Below are 17,224 nucleotides of genomic sequence, written 5' to 3'. Positions count from 1 at the left end.
ATTCAGAATTTGTATTTTTTTGATGTCACTGTCTTTTCAATGAATTATCTAAAAGAGACCAGATTTCTAATGGACTTGCTTGCAGTTCCTACCGCTTCCACTGGATGTCACCAGTCCTTGGAAATTGGTTGAGGTTATTCCTTTGTGTACTGAAGAAGTAGGGCTATCGTAAATGAGGGTCACATGAAGTACATTTTTGGAGAGAGTCATGTTATGAAAAAAGTTGCCTCAGTTTGGTTTGGTTTTGTATTGAACACAGATCATCCCGTCTTCAAATTGATCGATTATTAACGTTTAAAAATACCTAACGTTGTATTTCAAAATTAGTTTGAAATGTTTTGGTAAAGTTTACATGAAACCTTTGATATATTTTGTAGAGAAGTGGCGAAAGTTGGAAGCTGTGTTTTTCTGGATGAAACGGTCCAAATAAATAGACATTTTGGATATATATCGACGGAATTAATCGAACAAAAGGACCATTTGTGATGTTTATGGGACATATTGGAGTGCCAACAAAAGGATTTCGTCAAAGGTAAGGCATGATTTCTATTTTATTTCTGTGTTTTGTGTCGTGCTTGCAGTGATGAAATATGCTTCTCTCTTTGTATACTTTTGTGCTATCATCAGATAATAGCATCTTATGCTTTCGCCGAAAAGCTTTTTTGAAATCTGACATGTTGGCTGGATTCACAACGAGTGTAGCTTTAATTTGGTATCTTACATGTGTGATTTAATGAAAGTTTGATTTTTATATCATGTTATTTGAATATGGCGCTCTGTATTTTCCCTGGCTAATGGCCGGTGGGACGCTTGCGTCCCACCTGCCCCAGAGAAGTTAACAGAGGCTGATTTCTAAGTGAAATACCTTGATAAAACAATTGAAATATGACACAATTATCCTTAGCCTGGTTAACATTGTATTCACCCATCTCTGTCCCCGACCAAAGGACTTTTCTCTGCTGTGTTGTTTTGACAGTGTCTCATCTCTCTGCTCCCTAACATTACATCTCTCCTCTCTGTCCTCTACAGAAGGACTTCTCTCGTCGGGAGGAGCTGCAGGCGTCTGACGTAGAGCTCTGGTTGGGGTTCATCACCTTCCTGTGTGAGATGTTTGGAACAATGAGGTCCAGCGCCGGAGAGCCCTTCCGAGTCCTGGTCTGTCCCATATACACCTGTCTCAGAGAGGTTAGTACACTCCGTACCACCATAAACACACATCTTCCTCTATACACTAACACACCACCACCTAAGAGCCCTTCAGAGTCGCCCCCATGTCGCAGAGAGGATAGTACACTCTCGCACACGGACATTCCTCCTCTACTCATCTTTGCCCAACTATGTCGCAATGTAACCTACATACAGTACTATAACGTTGGCTATCTTCCAATATCTACACTAGCATACCACTGCAGGGACATTATTTCCGGATGGATATTGGAACAGACACAACTTGTCATTCGCTACGATCACAACGCTTCCTCATTCAGAGGGCTGTTCCATCTACCCATCCCCACAGCACAGCACTTTTAGTAATTGGGGGAAAAAACTAAAGGGGGAAGATGATTCCGGTAACACCTGCCTTGCCTCAGAGTTCCAATTCCCATCAGCAGAAGTGGTCTGTCACAATGGCTCCGGCCGTTTCCATGAAAACCAGAGACCGCAGACAGACGCGGTAGCAATCTGGGGCTTTACCGCTAAAGAATAAACAGAAGTGGTCGAGACATAGACATGCGAGACAGACAGTGAGATGGGGAGGATGAAGGGTTTAGATGAACAGTTTAAAGTGAAATCAAATACTAGGAAAACCACCAGACAATCGAGCATTAGCCTATCATAGCCTGGACCCAGATGTGTTTGTGCTGTATAGTCAACTCCTAGTTGTTTTCTTTTCAAAATGACCACATGAGTTGTCAAGACAGCACCAACAGATCTAGGACGAGGTTAGCAATTAGCCTTCATTTTCTTACCTCTCTTAGCGTGAGAATCAAATTTAATTCCTCACATGCTTCGTAGACAGGTGTAGACTAACAGTGAAATGCTTACTCACGGGTCCTTTTCCAGAAATGCAGTGTTAAAGATAAGATATAAACAATAGAAATATAGACACAGTGAATAATGAGGAGAAGTTAAACTAGCATGGCTATATATAGGAGGTAGAAAATAACATGGCTATATACAGGGAGAACCAGTACTGGGTGCAGGGGTACGAGGTAATGTGTGTATGTAATGTACATAGAGTTTAGGGGTAAAGTGACTAGCAGCAGTGTGTGTGTGGGGGGGGGGGGTGTAGAGTCCAGTGTACAGTAAGTATGTGTGGGTAGAGTTGGTGCAAGAGAATTTGATTAGCTATTTATCATTCTTGTTTATTAGTCTTATGGCTTGGGGGTAGAAGCTGTTCAGGGTCCTGTTGATTCCAGGCGCAGAGAGAGCGGGCTGGAGTCTTTGAAACTTTTTTGACACCGCCTGGTATAGAGGTCCTGGATGGCAGGGAGCTCGGCCCCTGTGATGTACTGGGCCGTACTCACTCTGCAGCCCCTTGCGGTCGGATGCCAAGCACTTGTCATACCAAGCGGTGATGCAGCCAGTCAAGATGCTCTCGATGGTGCAGCTGTAGAACTTTTTGAGGATCTGAGGGCCCATGCCAAAACCTTTTCAGCCTCCTGAGGAGGAAGAGGCGTTGTCGTGCCTTCTTCACAACTGGGTTAGTGTGTTTGGACCATAGTGATGTGGACACAGAGGAACTTGAAGCTCTCGACCCGCTCCACTACAGCCCCGTCGATGGGAATCGGGTTGTGCTCGGCCCTCCGTTTCCTGTAGTCCACGATCATCTCCTTTGTCTAAATGACTTTGTGGGAGAGGTTGTTGTTGGCCTGGCACCATACTGCCAGGTCTCTGGCCTCCTCCCTATTGGCTGTCTGTGATCAGGCCCTACCACCGTTGTGTCGTCGGCGAACTTAATGATGGTCTGACGTGTCATGTCATGGGGGAGGGGGGGGGGGGGGCTAGCGTAAGGAGAGAGCGCGAGAGATCTGCCACCATGCTTGCCTGCCGGAGGGTCCAGTTGTTGGAGCCCACCTCTTCAGAATCCCAGGGATGCAAGATGTTTATGTCTGGTTTTCAGGGTGGCATCCTATATCCAGCCACCCATGTACACACACAGACCTGTGGGTTCCAGCGTGTGGTCCGTGCCTGGGCTGGCTGGAATAGTGAATAAGCTCCAAGAATGTCACTGGCACTTTTACAACCGCTGCTTTGAAGTGGCACACACACACACAGACACGCACATACTGTTCTCTACAAATACACACATACCACAATCGATCATTCTGCATTGTTGGGCTAAAGGCTGGGGGTCTCCTGTCTGTGACATGCTAGCGTTGTTTGTCTTAGCTGTTGGGATGCTCGAGCTCCAGTATGTTAGAGCCCGACCCCACGCACTCTCCATAACTGGATGATGTAGAATTGTCATTATTTTATTCCACTTGCGATACACATTTACTATTGCTGCACCGAAATAGTTTCTTTCTTTTGCAGTGTACGCCTGCACCTCCCTTTTCATGCGCGAATACACACACACACACACACACACACACACACACACCAGACGTCTCTCTCACTGCAGTTACTCAGGAAGCTCTGTGGTGTCGGCAGCACTAGCCGCAGTCTTCCTCTAGAGTCTCTGTCAGGCTCCGCTCTTCTCTGCATAGGAGTGAAATCACGGTGACACTCGCCCACTCACAAACAATCCTGCCAGAGAGAGAGAAAGAAAGCGAGAGAAGGTGGGGGGGGGGGGGGGGGTGTAAGGTGTAAGAGCAATTAAAGGATAGAGAGAGCGAGCAGGGGGTTGAGAGAGAGAGAGATGAGCGAAGGTATATGCAGCACCCCCCATTGCTACTGTTCACCCCAGCCTCCACACACCACTGAGAGGTGCCAGCCATGCCTTGCACACCCTGGCACTGGCACTCCCCAGGAGACGACAATCTAACACCTCCACAGACGCTATAGGGCTGTAGAATTGTAACATGTAGGAGGGTGGGGGGGGGCCTCACATTCCTATACCCTGTATTAAAACCATAATGCTGGGTTTACAGTTATTGGAGGACATATAGGGTATAGAGTACACTGTGAGCAGGCAGAAGGACATGGGTACACATAGGAGGGCGCTGTCTGGGAGCATTCTCCTGGATATTTTCCCCAAAGCTCAGAAACACCTAGTCTCTGTACCCCACACATGCAACTATCTGTATAAGTCCCTCGGTCGAACAGTAAATTTCAAACACAGATTCAACCACAAAGACCAGGGAGATTTTCGAATGCCTCGCGAAGGGAACCATTTGGTAGATGTGTAAAAAATAAAATCAGACGTTGAATATACCTTTGAGTATGGTGAAGTTATTAATTACGTTTTGGATGGTGTATCAATACATCAGTCACTACAAAGATACAGGCCGGAGGGGAAGGAAACCGCTCAGGGATTTCACCACGAGGCCAACGGTGACTTTAAAACAGTTAAAGTTTAATGGCTGTGATAGGAGAGAACTAATTGACAGAGTGAAAAGATGTAAGACTGTACAGAATAAAAAGATTCCAAAACATGCATCCTGTTTTTAACAAAGCACTAAAGTAATACTGCAAAAAATGTGGCAATGCTATTAACTTTTTACATTACTAAGTACCACTCTCCATATTTTCAAGCATAGTGGTGGCTGCATCATGTTATGGGTATTATTGTAATTGTTAAAGACTGGGGAGGTTTTCAGGATAAAAAAGAAACTGAATGGAGCTAAGCACAGGCAAAATCCAAGAGGAAAGCCTGGTTCAGTCTGCTTTCCACCAGACACTGGGAAATTAATTCACCTTTCAGCAGGACAAGAACCACAAACACAATGCCAAGGTAGCCTAGTGGTTAGAGCGTTGGGCCAGTAACCGAAAGGTTGCTGGATCAAATCCCCGAGCTGACAAGGTAAAAAATCTGTCGTTCTGCCCCTGAACAAGGCAGTTAACCCAATGTTCCCCGGTAGATCATCATTGTAAATAAGAATTTGTTCTTAACTGACTTGCCTAGTTAAGTAAATATAAAATAGAGTTGCTTACCAAGATTACATTGAATGTTCCTGAGTGGCATAGTTAGAGTTTTCACTTAAATCGGCTTGAATCTATGGCAAGACTTGGAAACGTCTGTCTAGCAATGATCAACAACTAACTTGACAGAGCTTGAAACAATTTTAGAAAGAATTATATGAAAATATTGTATAGTCCAGGTGTGGAAAGCTCTTAGAGACTTACCCAAAAAGACTCACAGCTGTAATCGCTGTCAAAGGTGATTCTAACATGTATTGACTTAGGGGTGTGAATACTTATGTAAATTTAAATATTTATGTAAACATTTCTAAACACATTTTTTACATTGTCGTTATGGAGTATTGTGTGTTGATGGGTGAGAAAAAAATCTATTTAATCCATTTTGAAATCGTTCAATACTTTCTGAAGGCACCCCCAACTCCCTCTGTATGGCGTGCTCACACATATTCTAGCCGTAATTCTCTGGGGTCATCAACTCATATTTTTCATCATCAAATGCAGACGGAAACGAACCGGATGTTTACATTTTTGTACAGTCGAAGTGGGAAGTTTACATACACCTTAGCCAAATACATTTAAACTCAGTTTTTCACAATTCCTGACATTTAATCCAAGTATAAATTCCCTGTTTTAGGTCAGTTAGGATCACCACTTTATTTTAAGAATGTGAAATGTCAGAATAATAGTAGAGAGAATGATTTATTTCAGCTTTTATTTCTTTCATCACATTTCCAGTGGGTCAGAAGTTTACATACACTCGATTAGAATTTGGTATCATTGCCTTTAAATTGTTGAACTTGGGTCTTGCGTTTCGGGTAGCCTTCCACAAGCTTCCCACAGTAAGTTAGGTGAATTTTGGCCCGTTCCTCCTGACAGAGGTAGTGTAACGGAGTCAGGTTTGTAGGCCTCCTTACTCGCACACTATTTTTCAATTCTGCCCTCATGTTCTATAGGATTGAGGTCAGGGCTTTGTGATGGCCACTCCAGTACCTTGACTTTGTTGTCCTTAAGCCATTTTGCCACAACTTTGGAAGTATGCTTGGGGGCATTGTCCATTTGGAAGACCCATTTGCGACCAAGCTTCAACTTCCTGACTGGTGTCTTGAGATGTTGCTTAAATATATCCACATTTCCCTTCCTCATGATGCCATCTATTTTGTGAAGTGCACCAGTCCCTCCTGCAGCAAAGCACCCCCACAACATGATGTTGCCACCCTCGTGCTTCACGGTTGGGATGGTGTTCTACGGCTTGCAAGCATCCCCCTTTTTCCTACAAACATAACGATGGTCATTATGGCCGAACAGTATTATTTTTGTTTCCTTTTTGTCCCCATGTGCAGTTGCAAACCGTAGTCTGGCTTTTTTATGGCGGTTTTGGAGAAGTGGCTTCTTCCTTGCTGAGCGGCCTTTCAGGTTATGTCGATATATGACTCATTTTACTGTGGATATAGATACTTTTGTACCTGTTTCCTCCAGCATCTTCACAAGGTCCTTTGCTGTTGTTCTGGGATTGATTTGCACTTTTCGCACCAAAGTAAGTTCATCTCTAAGAGACAGAACGCGTCTCCTTCCTGAGCGGTAGGACGGCTGCGTGGTCCCATGGTGTTTATACTTGCGTACTATTGTTTGTACAGATGAACGTGGAACCTTCAGGTGTTTGGAAATTGCTCCCAAGGATGAACCAGACTTGTGGAGGTCTACAAAAAAAATCTGAGGTCGTGGCTGATTTCTTTTGATTTTCCCATGATGTCAAGCGAACAGGCAATGAGTTTGAAGGTAGGCCTTGAAATACATCCACAGGTACACATCCAATTGACTTAAATTATGTCAATTAGTTTATCTGAAGCTTCTAAAGCCATGACATCATTTTCTGGAATTTTCCAAGCTGTTTAAAGGCACAGTCAACTTAGTGTATGTTAACTTCTGACCCACTGGAAATGTGATACAGTGAATTATAAATTAAATAATCTGTAAACAATTGTTGTAAAAATGACTTGTGTCATGCACAAAGTAGATGTCCTAACAGACTTGCCAAAACTCTAGATTGTTAACCAGAAATTTGTGGAGTGGTTGAAAAATGAGTTTTAATGACTCCAACCAAAGTGTATGTAAACTTTTGACTTCAACTGTATATTGTGTACTGTATACTACTGTGTATATATACATTGTTTGCGAATCCACAGAATACACAGAGCAATCATCCTCTCAGATCATGTAAATGACTAACTCTGAGTCATGGCAGTTAACGCTAAAGCAGTCAGCAGAAATCCTTATCTCAGGGTTAGGTATTTCATCAACCACTGAGATGCTACTGCAAGAGCTCAGTATCGGAGATATAGGTGAGAGGTCACAATGGCTGGCATGGGCCCTGTTTAAAAGGAGGGCACTATATAGGGAATAGGGTGCCATTTAGGACACGGCCGAGGAGAGTACCCAATTTAGGTCTGGGCTCCATGTCCCAACATGCTTCCCACTGAGGGTATAGCGTTAAGGCTTCCGCGTGCTTCAGTTTGGCTGTCGAACCAAACGAGTGTGCTCGCATACACCCTTAACCACCTACGGTCGATGTCCGCGATCTTGTGAAAATCTAGTTAGTATAATACAAAAATCTGTCAGTTTAAACTAGAGATACAGTATTATTATTTTTTTGCATTGGACGCATCTCAATCTACTGCGTCCTCCAAGGCGTGGCAGGCAGTCTAGTGGTTAGAGCTTTGGGACAGTAACCGATAGGTTGCTAGATCGAATCCCCGAACAGACAAGGTCAAAAATCTGTCGTTCTGCCCCTGAACAAGGCAGTTAACCCACTGTTCCTAGCCCGTCATTGTAAATAAGAATGTGCTCTTAACTGACTTGCCTAGTTAAATAAAGGTACAAGAAATAAGTTGTTACATACGACCTGTCAACTTCTGTCTGTAGCGTCCAAACAGTTTGGGCTACACACTAATATGACCCCTCTGTGGCAAGGTGACTCTGTTTTGCTCTAGGACGCCCACAAGACTCATCTGAAGGTCCCCCAGTACCAGTTAAAGTTTTTATTTTTTATTAAAGTATATATGGACACTTTAGTTCCCAAAATAATGGGTTAAATACATGTTTGAAAAAAAATATGTATATAAAAAATATTTCCGGATATTTCTTAATTTCTCAGATATAGGACAGACACTTCAGAACAATTTTTTTGCGGGGGGACTATCTGTTGTTCCAAGTAGTGAATATGTTATTCAATGCATTTCTATATGCTAATAGCAGTAAGGCCAAAAATAATTTTACATCATATAATTGGAGAGAGAAAAAAAAGGTACTTCAAGGGGTTTTAATTCAAAACCAAATAGCTAAATGATACTTGGTATGACCTTCATAAAACAATTCCATATAGCGTAGTAGAACCCCCTCCCCCGGCTTAGACTTATGGGTTAAAAGACCTTCACTTGAAAAATGAGAAAAAGCGGCAATAGTACTGTTTGTCCATCTTGAGACACTGTAGCCAGTATACACTTCCTCAAAATAGTCTGAATTAATATAAGACAACTCAAGAAATGTCATACATTTTTGTGTTTTTGCAGAGGAGATCTTAGTCGTGCAATCTAATGTGTTTGGTGCAGTATTTTGCAAGTGAAAAAATGTGCATGAAACGAGTTGTCTGTCCTTGAATGACAACAAACACGTCATTGAAGAATCCCTCCTGGTGACCAATCACCAATGAAGGTGGCGAAGACTTCGGCTTGCCTCGAAAACATTTAGTGTGCACGGACAGCCCAAAAATACCTTGCCAAAGGCCAAAACAACAGAAACTTCACAAAATGTCATCATATGCACAAACTGTTCCGAACTGTTTCGGGTGGGAAGCATGCGGACGCCTTTAGAGCACCACTTCAGGCTGCAGCTGTAGTCACTGATAGCTTACGGCAGTCAGATATTAGACATTATTTACATGGCTTTCACCGGCTATGCTCCCTCCACACGCCAGCCAAGTGTGACGTAGCCTACATGTTCTCCGCTGTCTGGTAGAACAGGTTTCGATAATTACAGGTGTGTTGAATGTGTATCTGAATGGACTGTAGTTACATGACAGGTGTATAGGTAGGTACTAGACTGTATGGATGTACAGTCAGGTCCAAAATGATTGGCACCCTCGATTTAAAAATGAGCAAAGAAGACAAATAAATAGTACAAATACTGGGTATGTATTGTATGCCCCAATCTTTTTTTTACAATTTTATTATTTTATTACTTATACAATTGCTCAGAGAAAGAGATTTTGTTTAACAAGTAAAACAATAAATCTAAAAAAGATGGGGGTCAAAATTATTGGCACCCCTGTTTTCAATACTGCAGCACCCTCCCCTTGCTAGGATAACGCCACTGAGCCTTTTTCTAAAAATGTGCCCAGCCAGCTCTATCTGGGCTTTTTACATTTTATAAAAGTACAGACTCAGAGCTTCAAAATTGTATATCATACACTGTAGTTGGGGAATGTTATGCTGCTTTAAAAGTTGATAAACTTGTAACCCCACTTTTGAGAAAAGGCTCCTGAAAACGCCCCTGAGGTTCTAACACTAGTTCGAGAGCTCTTCTTTGTGTGTGCCTATTGAGCATTGTTCACGCCCTCTTAGGTCTTCGCACCACCCATCTCTTTAGGATTTCACATGTGAACTGGTCTCTTTGTGAATTGGGTCTCTTTTTTCTCCTTTGTTTAGCTAGCTAGCTAAACAAGGTCATGAGCACCAGCTAAATTCAGGGCAGAAATGTTGTTGAGAGCCGTAGCAACACTTTTGCAGTTGTCCGTAGCTATATCGTCCCAAAAATATGCGAGGGCAAACATTATGTACAGTGCATTCGGAAAGTAAACACACCACCACTTGACTTTTTCCACATTTTATTACCTTACAGCCTTACCCCATAATGACAAAGCGAAAACAGGTTTTTAGAAGATTTTTTTTTTTTTTTTTTTTATAAAAAACATACCTCATTTACATAAGTATTCAGATCATTTGCTATGAGACTCCGAAATGTACCTCATGCATCCTGTTTCCATTGATCATCCTTGATGTTTCTACAACTTGATTGGAGTCCACCTGTGGTAAATTCAATTGATTTGGACATTATTTGGAAAGGCACACACCTGTCTATATAAGGTCCCAAAGTTGACAGTGCATGTCAGAGCAAAAACCAAACCATGAGGTCGAATTAATTGTCCGTAGAGCTCAGAGACATGTTTGTGTCGAGACACAGGTCTGGGGAAGGGTACCAAAAACATTCTGCAGCATTGAAGGTCCCCAAGAACACAGTGGCCTCCATCATTCTTAAATGGAAGAAGTTTGGAACCACCAATACTCTTCCTAGAACTGGCCACTCTGCCAAACTGAGGAATTGGGGGAGAAGGGAGGCGACCAAGAACCTGATGGTCACTCTGGCAGAGCTCCAGAGTTCCTCTGTGGAGGTGGGAGAACCTTCCAGAAGGACAGCCATCTCTGCAGCACTCCACCAAATCAGGCCTTTATGGTAGAGTGGCCAGATAGAAGCCACTCCTCAGTAAAAGGCACATGACATCCCGCTTGGAGTTTGCCAAAAGGCATCTAAAGGACTGTGACCATGAGCATGGTGGTGGCAGCATCATGCTGTGGGGATGGTTTTCAGCAGCAGGGACTTCGAGACTAGTCAGGATCGATGGAAAGATTAACGGAGCAAAGTACAGAGAGATCCTTGACGAAAACCTGTTCCAGAATGCTCAGGACCTCAGACTGGGGCGAAGGTTCACCTTCCAACAAGACAACGACTCTAAGCACACAGCCAAGACAACGCAGTAGTGGCTTCAGGACAAGTCTCTGAATGTCCTTGAGTGGCCCAGCCCGAGCCCAGACTTGAACCTCATCGACCTGAAAGTAGCTGTGTAGCGACTCTCCCCTTCCAAACTGACATAGCTTGAGAGGATCTGCAGATTAAAATGGGAGAAACTTCCCAAATACAGGTGTGCCAAGCTTGTAGCGTCATACCCAAGAAGACTTGAGACTGTAATCGCTGCCAAAGGTGCTTCAACTGAGCAAAGGATCTGAATACTTACTTTGTAAATGTGTTTCTAAAAACTTGTTTTAACTTTGTCATTATGGGGTGTTGTGTGTAGATTGATGAAGGGGGAAAAACTATTTAATCCATCTTAGAATAAGGCTTTAACGTAACAGAATGTAACAAAATGTGAAAAAGTTAATTGGGTCTGAAGACTATCCGAATGCATTGACCAGGGAAGGCCCCAGTCTGTTATAGACAGAAGCCTGCGACATGACAGACCAATCAGGACTCACCTCTCGGCATGTCCAGCCCCTGCAAAATCCCAGCCAATAGAGCTCGCCAGCTTTTTAGTCCTAAAAAAAATGAAATTAGTTAACATTTTCTACCTCTATTTTGTTGACCGTTCCTATGGGGGAAAGAATGAGGTTTTGGGATATACGCCGAAAATAAGCTCTGGCTTAGTAGTTCTTATGTTTTGTTCTATGATATATCAGTCAGTTAACATGACCCTTATAAATGATAAAGCCTAAATGTGCTTTATGTGCTTGTGTTGATGACATAAATGGTTCAAAATTCACCAAAAAAAAGTTAGCTGAAGATTATCTCATAGAACAAAACAGACTGTTTATCCCCTCCCCCAAAAAACATGAATTTCCCCATAGGATTTGGCCAAGGAGCCATGGCGTTGATAGCCTCCGTTAGTTCCGACAAAACAGCTATTGCTCTTTGTCAGGGCAAGCCAGGGAGGATCCTGTCCTATTCTCTATATAGTGGAGTGCTTTCTCCTTGGCTCAACTAGGCTCGTAATTTAAGATCACATACCAGTTTTTTTTTATTAAGGCACATGAAAGTTCACATGTTCAAGAAGGCATTTCTGGACAAGGTATTTTTCTTCTTTTTTTTTTATTCAAGCGGCCTTACTGTGAAATAGGAACTCGCTTCAAATGCCCACTTTCCTGAATCCGGTCACAAATGTTTTATGAGATTGGAGAACGCATTGGGAGGGATCTTAGACCATTCCTCCGTACAGATTCTTTCCAGATCCTTGATGTCCTTAGTCTGCCCTCATTGGCTGCCTTCTTCAATTCAAACCACAAGGTTTTCAATGGGGTTAACATCTGGAGACTGAGATGGCCATTGAAAATGTTTTATTTTGTGGTAAATTTACAATTTCTTTGTGGATTTGTGTGTGTGCTTGGGGTTATTGCTAGAAGATCCACTTGCAGCCCAATTTCAGCCTCCTGGCAGAGGCAACCAGGCTTTTGGCTAAAATGTCCTGGTACTTGGTAAAGTTCAGGATGTCGTTGACCTTAACAAGGGCCCCAGGACCAGTGGAAGCAAACTAGCCCAATATTAACAAGGGCCCCAGGACCAGTGGAAGCAAACTAGCCCAATAACACAGAGAGCTAATATTAATAACATCCATGTCAATCTCTCCTGGCTGAAAGTGGATTGACTTCATATTGACATGTTGAATGCACCGAGCTGTCTGAAGAGACCACAAGAGGTCTCTTCACAGTCCCCAAGTCCAGGACAGACTATGGGAGGCACACAGTGCTACATACAGCCGTGATTACATTCCACATCAAGTAACTGACGCAAGCAGTGAAATTAGATTTAAAAAACAGATCAATAAACACCTTATGGAACAGCGGGGACTGTGAAGCAACACAAACATTGGCACACACACACACACAGACAAACGATAACATACGCTCTATACATACACATGGATTTAGTACTGTAGATATGTGGTAGTGGTGGAGTAGGGGCCTGAGGGCACAGTGTGCTGTGAAATCTGTGAATGTTTTAAAATGGTATAAACTGCCTTAATTTTGCTGGCCCCCAGGAAGAGTAGCTGCTGCTGCTGGATCCCCATTAGCAGCAGCTAATGGGGATCCATAATAAATACAAATACAAAAAAAATCCACCACCATATTTTACCGTCGGTATGAGGTACTGCATATACTTCCGTTTTATGAAGCCAAAGAGCTCTATTTTCATGTCATCTGACCATTGCCCGTGGTTTGCTAAACGGCATTGGCACTTGGATCGGAACCAGTGCTATGGTCAGATGACGTGAAAATAGAGCTCTTTGGCCACGCACACCGGTGCAGTTGTATTACTATAAAAGCATACAATATAGTGTAGCTCAGGATTTGTATTTATTTTATACAGTCTTCTTTGCTCATCTTTATCAAGGGTGCCAATCATTTTGGAGCTGAGTGTATGTTAATCCTGGGACGAATGACAGGGTGAGAATGAATGGCCGTCGAGAATCACTTTTTAAGGTGGAACTGCCTCGCCCAACCACAATTTCTAAAGTCCTGAAAATGTTTAGCCTCGTTTCTTTTGACTGATGTGTTTGGGACCACAGAGCTAAGAAAAACACCACCAATGAGCATAGAGGTCACAGGTCAGTGAGTGACGATACCTTTAAAAGATGTCACACAGGATTCCCGAGCAGGAAAGTCTGTGGACATCTGGGAGTTTTCAGTATTCATAGGAAAGGAAGTGGGAATGGGAGAATGTGGAAAGGAGTGGTTGGGGGTTCTGGTGATCACCTGCACATGTGGCGCTAAATGCAGTGTAAGTAACGTTAGAGCTTGGTAACCGTCGGTCTACCAGGTATGTCATTATGGGCATGTCTCAGCTTATATCCCCAGTCCCAATGCTCAGTCTAGGAATAATTTCCTAGTCCCGGTCCTACTGCTGAGACTACTCCGAAGTCTTCAGTAATTACCACAGATCACCAGTAATTCTTCCTAGCAACCATCTTGCACTTCAGCAGGTGACGTCGGCTGACAGATAGACAAAAACTGGAATGGCATGTGACCATCGTAGTGCAGTTGCTCAGTTACTTTAGAATCTAGAAAGTAATACATCTTTTGATTTATAGCTTAGCGTTGTTTTCCCCGCAGCGTTCTTAGAAACCTGTTAGCACCGCTTCATTTTAGTAACGTTAATCAATCCACAAATACACCAGGTGTTTCTATTTGACTTATTAGTAGCTGTAGTGGAAACTCTAGCCTTTGATACGTACAGTATGTAGGCCCCGGCCAGGCAGTCTAAGTTGAGCTGGTGGTGTGTTCTGAATAGCTAGCCTCATCAGTGGGCTTAGTAGTGCAGCTGTGTACTCCTAGGCCTGCTCTCCTGCCCTGCCTGCTACTTGTCCTTTTAATTGGTGCGATGTGTGAGAGAGACCAGTGTTAAAGCTCCCATCTCCCCCTTATCCTCCTAGATGGAAATGTCCAACTCCACCAGTAACTCCCACAGTGGAACGGCTGTATTCAGAATACTGTCGGCCCTAACAGAATATACAGTAGGGAAAGGCTTTGGTTAGAGACAATGAGAAGATCCAATGTTTTATGGACCTCTAGCCCTATTACAACATGTAGGGGAAAAACGGCCAACAAAAGAGCTCTTGTTCACATTGCACCATTTATTACATTTCTTTCCCTACTATTTGGTCCAAAATCTATTAATTAAACCCCACAACCTCTCAACATTTGAGTCCTTTTAAGTGTGCTCTGTTTTACCCAGTGTATGAAATAGTAATCGAGTTGAAAGCTCTGTGCTGGTGTCAGGCTGGTGGTGTTGGTTGGTGTCCTGGGTAGGGATATGTCTCGCAGTGCTTTTGACCAGAGCCCTATGGGCCCTGCTCCAAAGTTATACACTATAAAAGGAATAGGTTGCCATTTCGGAGGCAGCCCCAGTTTAGTTTCACATGGCGGGGTAATTATTGTGGCTTGTCAGCCATTTTAACTCCCAGCCAGACCCAGACAGTGTCCAGGGCCTTCCCCTGGTCTCTTTGATCATCCCTCTCTCTCTGGAAGGGCCCCCTCCTCACAAAGAGCTGCTTGTCTCACTGTCGGCCCCGCTCACACACAAACATGCGCTCGCATGCAGACACACACACAGGTCACACACACACACACAGACAGACGAACATAGTCCCACAGGCTCTAGTCTGCTAGTCCTCTCAGTAGATACCCCCAGACAGAGCAAGGTTGAGTTCAAAAGGCACCAAACGGAAGACAACAGTACTGTATAGGATCGTCTGCGTGTCATTCAGGCTAGTAATGAGACCGTTCACACATATGACACAGTCACGCACTTATTCAGGCTAACGGACACACACACACACACACAAACACGCACACTGTTGCGCATAATGACACCCATCAGGCTGCTCTGCTCTCCTATGAACAGTGTTTATGGTGCCATTGGTGTGTGTGGTGCCATTGGTGTGTGTGGTGCCATTGGTGTGTGTGGTGCCATTGGTGTGTGTGGTGCCATTGGTGTGTGTGGTGCCATTGGTGTGTGTGGTGCCATTGGTGTGTGTGGTGCCATTGGTGTGTGTGGTGCCATTGGTGTGTGTGCTGACAGCAGACAGAGGATGAAAACCGCCTCTCTCCCGCCACTGTACTGTAGCATAGTGTGTTTACTGAACAGCAGGGGTTAGCGTTTGATGCCCCCCTCTCTAGTCTGTCTGCTGCCGCCGCCACATTCGGTTGTCTTGCCGGTTTAGCAACAAACAAAAAAATATTTGCTTTAACTCATTTTCTATGCACATGTCCACCCCAACCCCCCGTTTATGCTTTATCCCTCCGCGTGTAAGAAAACCGAGGGAGAGAGACACCCACACGCACACACTCCTTAGGGGAGCTGTATGCGCGCAGACGGGCTGTACACTAGGGACCTCATTGTAATCGGTTTCAGTCTTCGTCAGACAGTGTTCATTCTGCCTGAACACTATTCTCTCAGTCGGTGCAAGTGTGTGTATCACTGAGAGAGACGACCTCCACAGACTGCCTAGGTTTCTCATCCGCCGTGGTCTGTCCATCAATCCAGCCTTTTGTCCCAGTTGCAGACACCATTCCGTCTGCTCCTACAAAGACAACCAGCCCAGATAACTAGCTAGATAACGTCACAGTATCCCCCCCCCCCCCCCCCCCCCCCCCCGACTCCACTCCTCACAGCTTCATCTTGAGGGAAGTAGAAAGTAGCACATTGTGGTTATTTCTTCTCTCGCTGGCCTCTTTTTCTGCATCCCCTCACCTCTGTGGGACCTGACCCCATACCCTCAGGAGACGTGATGTCCCCATCCTCAGCCCGCCCGGTGAGGTCTTGACGCCCTTCAGCGAGGCACTGTGACTGGCTGCTCTGGGACAGTGTAGGACTCTGGTCAAAAGTAGTGCACTATATAGGGAATAGGGTGCCATTTGAGAAGCACGGGAGGACTCGTGCAGGAGCTCAGGGAGCGTTAGCTTAGCGGTCGCTGTGCTGTACTGTGCAGCAGTGTGGAGGGATGAGGCTCGGAGGACCATCTGATAGCAGGCAGTCAGTCAGGTAATTCCCTCAGAGCCAAGCTAGGAGACACAGCTTTCACATCCCCACACTGCCCCCAGGGGGCGACCCTGAGAGACACACCAAAGTTAGCACCAAGCTACCCATCTACCGCCTCTACAGGAATCTCTACCAATAGGGCTTAATGTGTGTTTGTTATAATACATAGTTTGCGCAAAGCTACTTCTCCTGCCGACTTTAGTTTCGTAAGCCCGAGCTAGCTAGTGCAAGGCTTTGAGTATGGCTTAAGCACACCACCAAGTTACAGGAGTTAATTTGTAGGGCCATGGGCATAATTTCATGTATACATTTGGATGTGTTTACAAAAATGGAAGTCCTCGGGACACAAAGTAGCTCCTCTGACCCTGTTTTTTTCCATCACAGTTCCAAAATCCCTTCATCCTCCTTGGTGGTTTCCCCACCAGCCACCACCACAACATAGCACTTCTCCCCTTCTACTACTTTTCATGCACGACACATTAAGGATGTTCCTTTTCCATGTGGAATATTTTTTGTTTGTCCAAACTGGCTGGCTAGGAATGCAGTTATCCCGGGACCCAGCTTCTCGGCTCCCGCACACACAATTCCCCCAGAGGTGAAAGGTCAACGTCTCTGTGAGGGCTGGCCATCGATTGGAGTGGTTGGTGCATTAAGCTGTTAAACCACTCTTAGTTGGTTCAGTGGCTGCATCCCAATTGGCGCCCTATTCCCTTTACAGTGCACTCGTGAAATATTGAGACCACTTTTCCCACATTTTTTTGTTACGTGACAGCCTTATTCTAAA

At 44.3% G+C, this 17,224-nt stretch overlaps 1 protein-coding gene across 5 annotated transcripts in view; it reads left to right on the top strand.

Annotated features, from left to right (window-relative positions):
* LOC129818881 (CBP80/20-dependent translation initiation factor-like) overlaps positions 1–17,224 on the top strand; it is a 125,945-nt gene that overhangs the window by 101,745 nt on the left and 6,976 nt on the right. For all 5 annotated transcript variants that reach the window (XM_055875187.1, XM_055875186.1, XM_055875182.1 and 2 more), the window contains one exon: positions 1,030–1,185. In XM_055875187.1, the coding sequence (XP_055731162.1) occupies positions 1,030–1,185 (156 nt within the window). The remainder of the gene's footprint in view (positions 1–1,029; positions 1,186–17,224) is intronic.

This window comes from Salvelinus fontinalis, chromosome 21 (assembly GCF_029448725.1).
Source record: "Salvelinus fontinalis isolate EN_2023a chromosome 21, ASM2944872v1, whole genome shotgun sequence".
NCBI classification, from domain to species: domain Eukaryota; kingdom Metazoa; phylum Chordata; class Actinopteri; order Salmoniformes; family Salmonidae; genus Salvelinus; species Salvelinus fontinalis.
The sequence above is the reverse complement of the archived record's forward strand: the minus strand, read 5'-3'. Positions and strand labels throughout refer to the sequence as shown.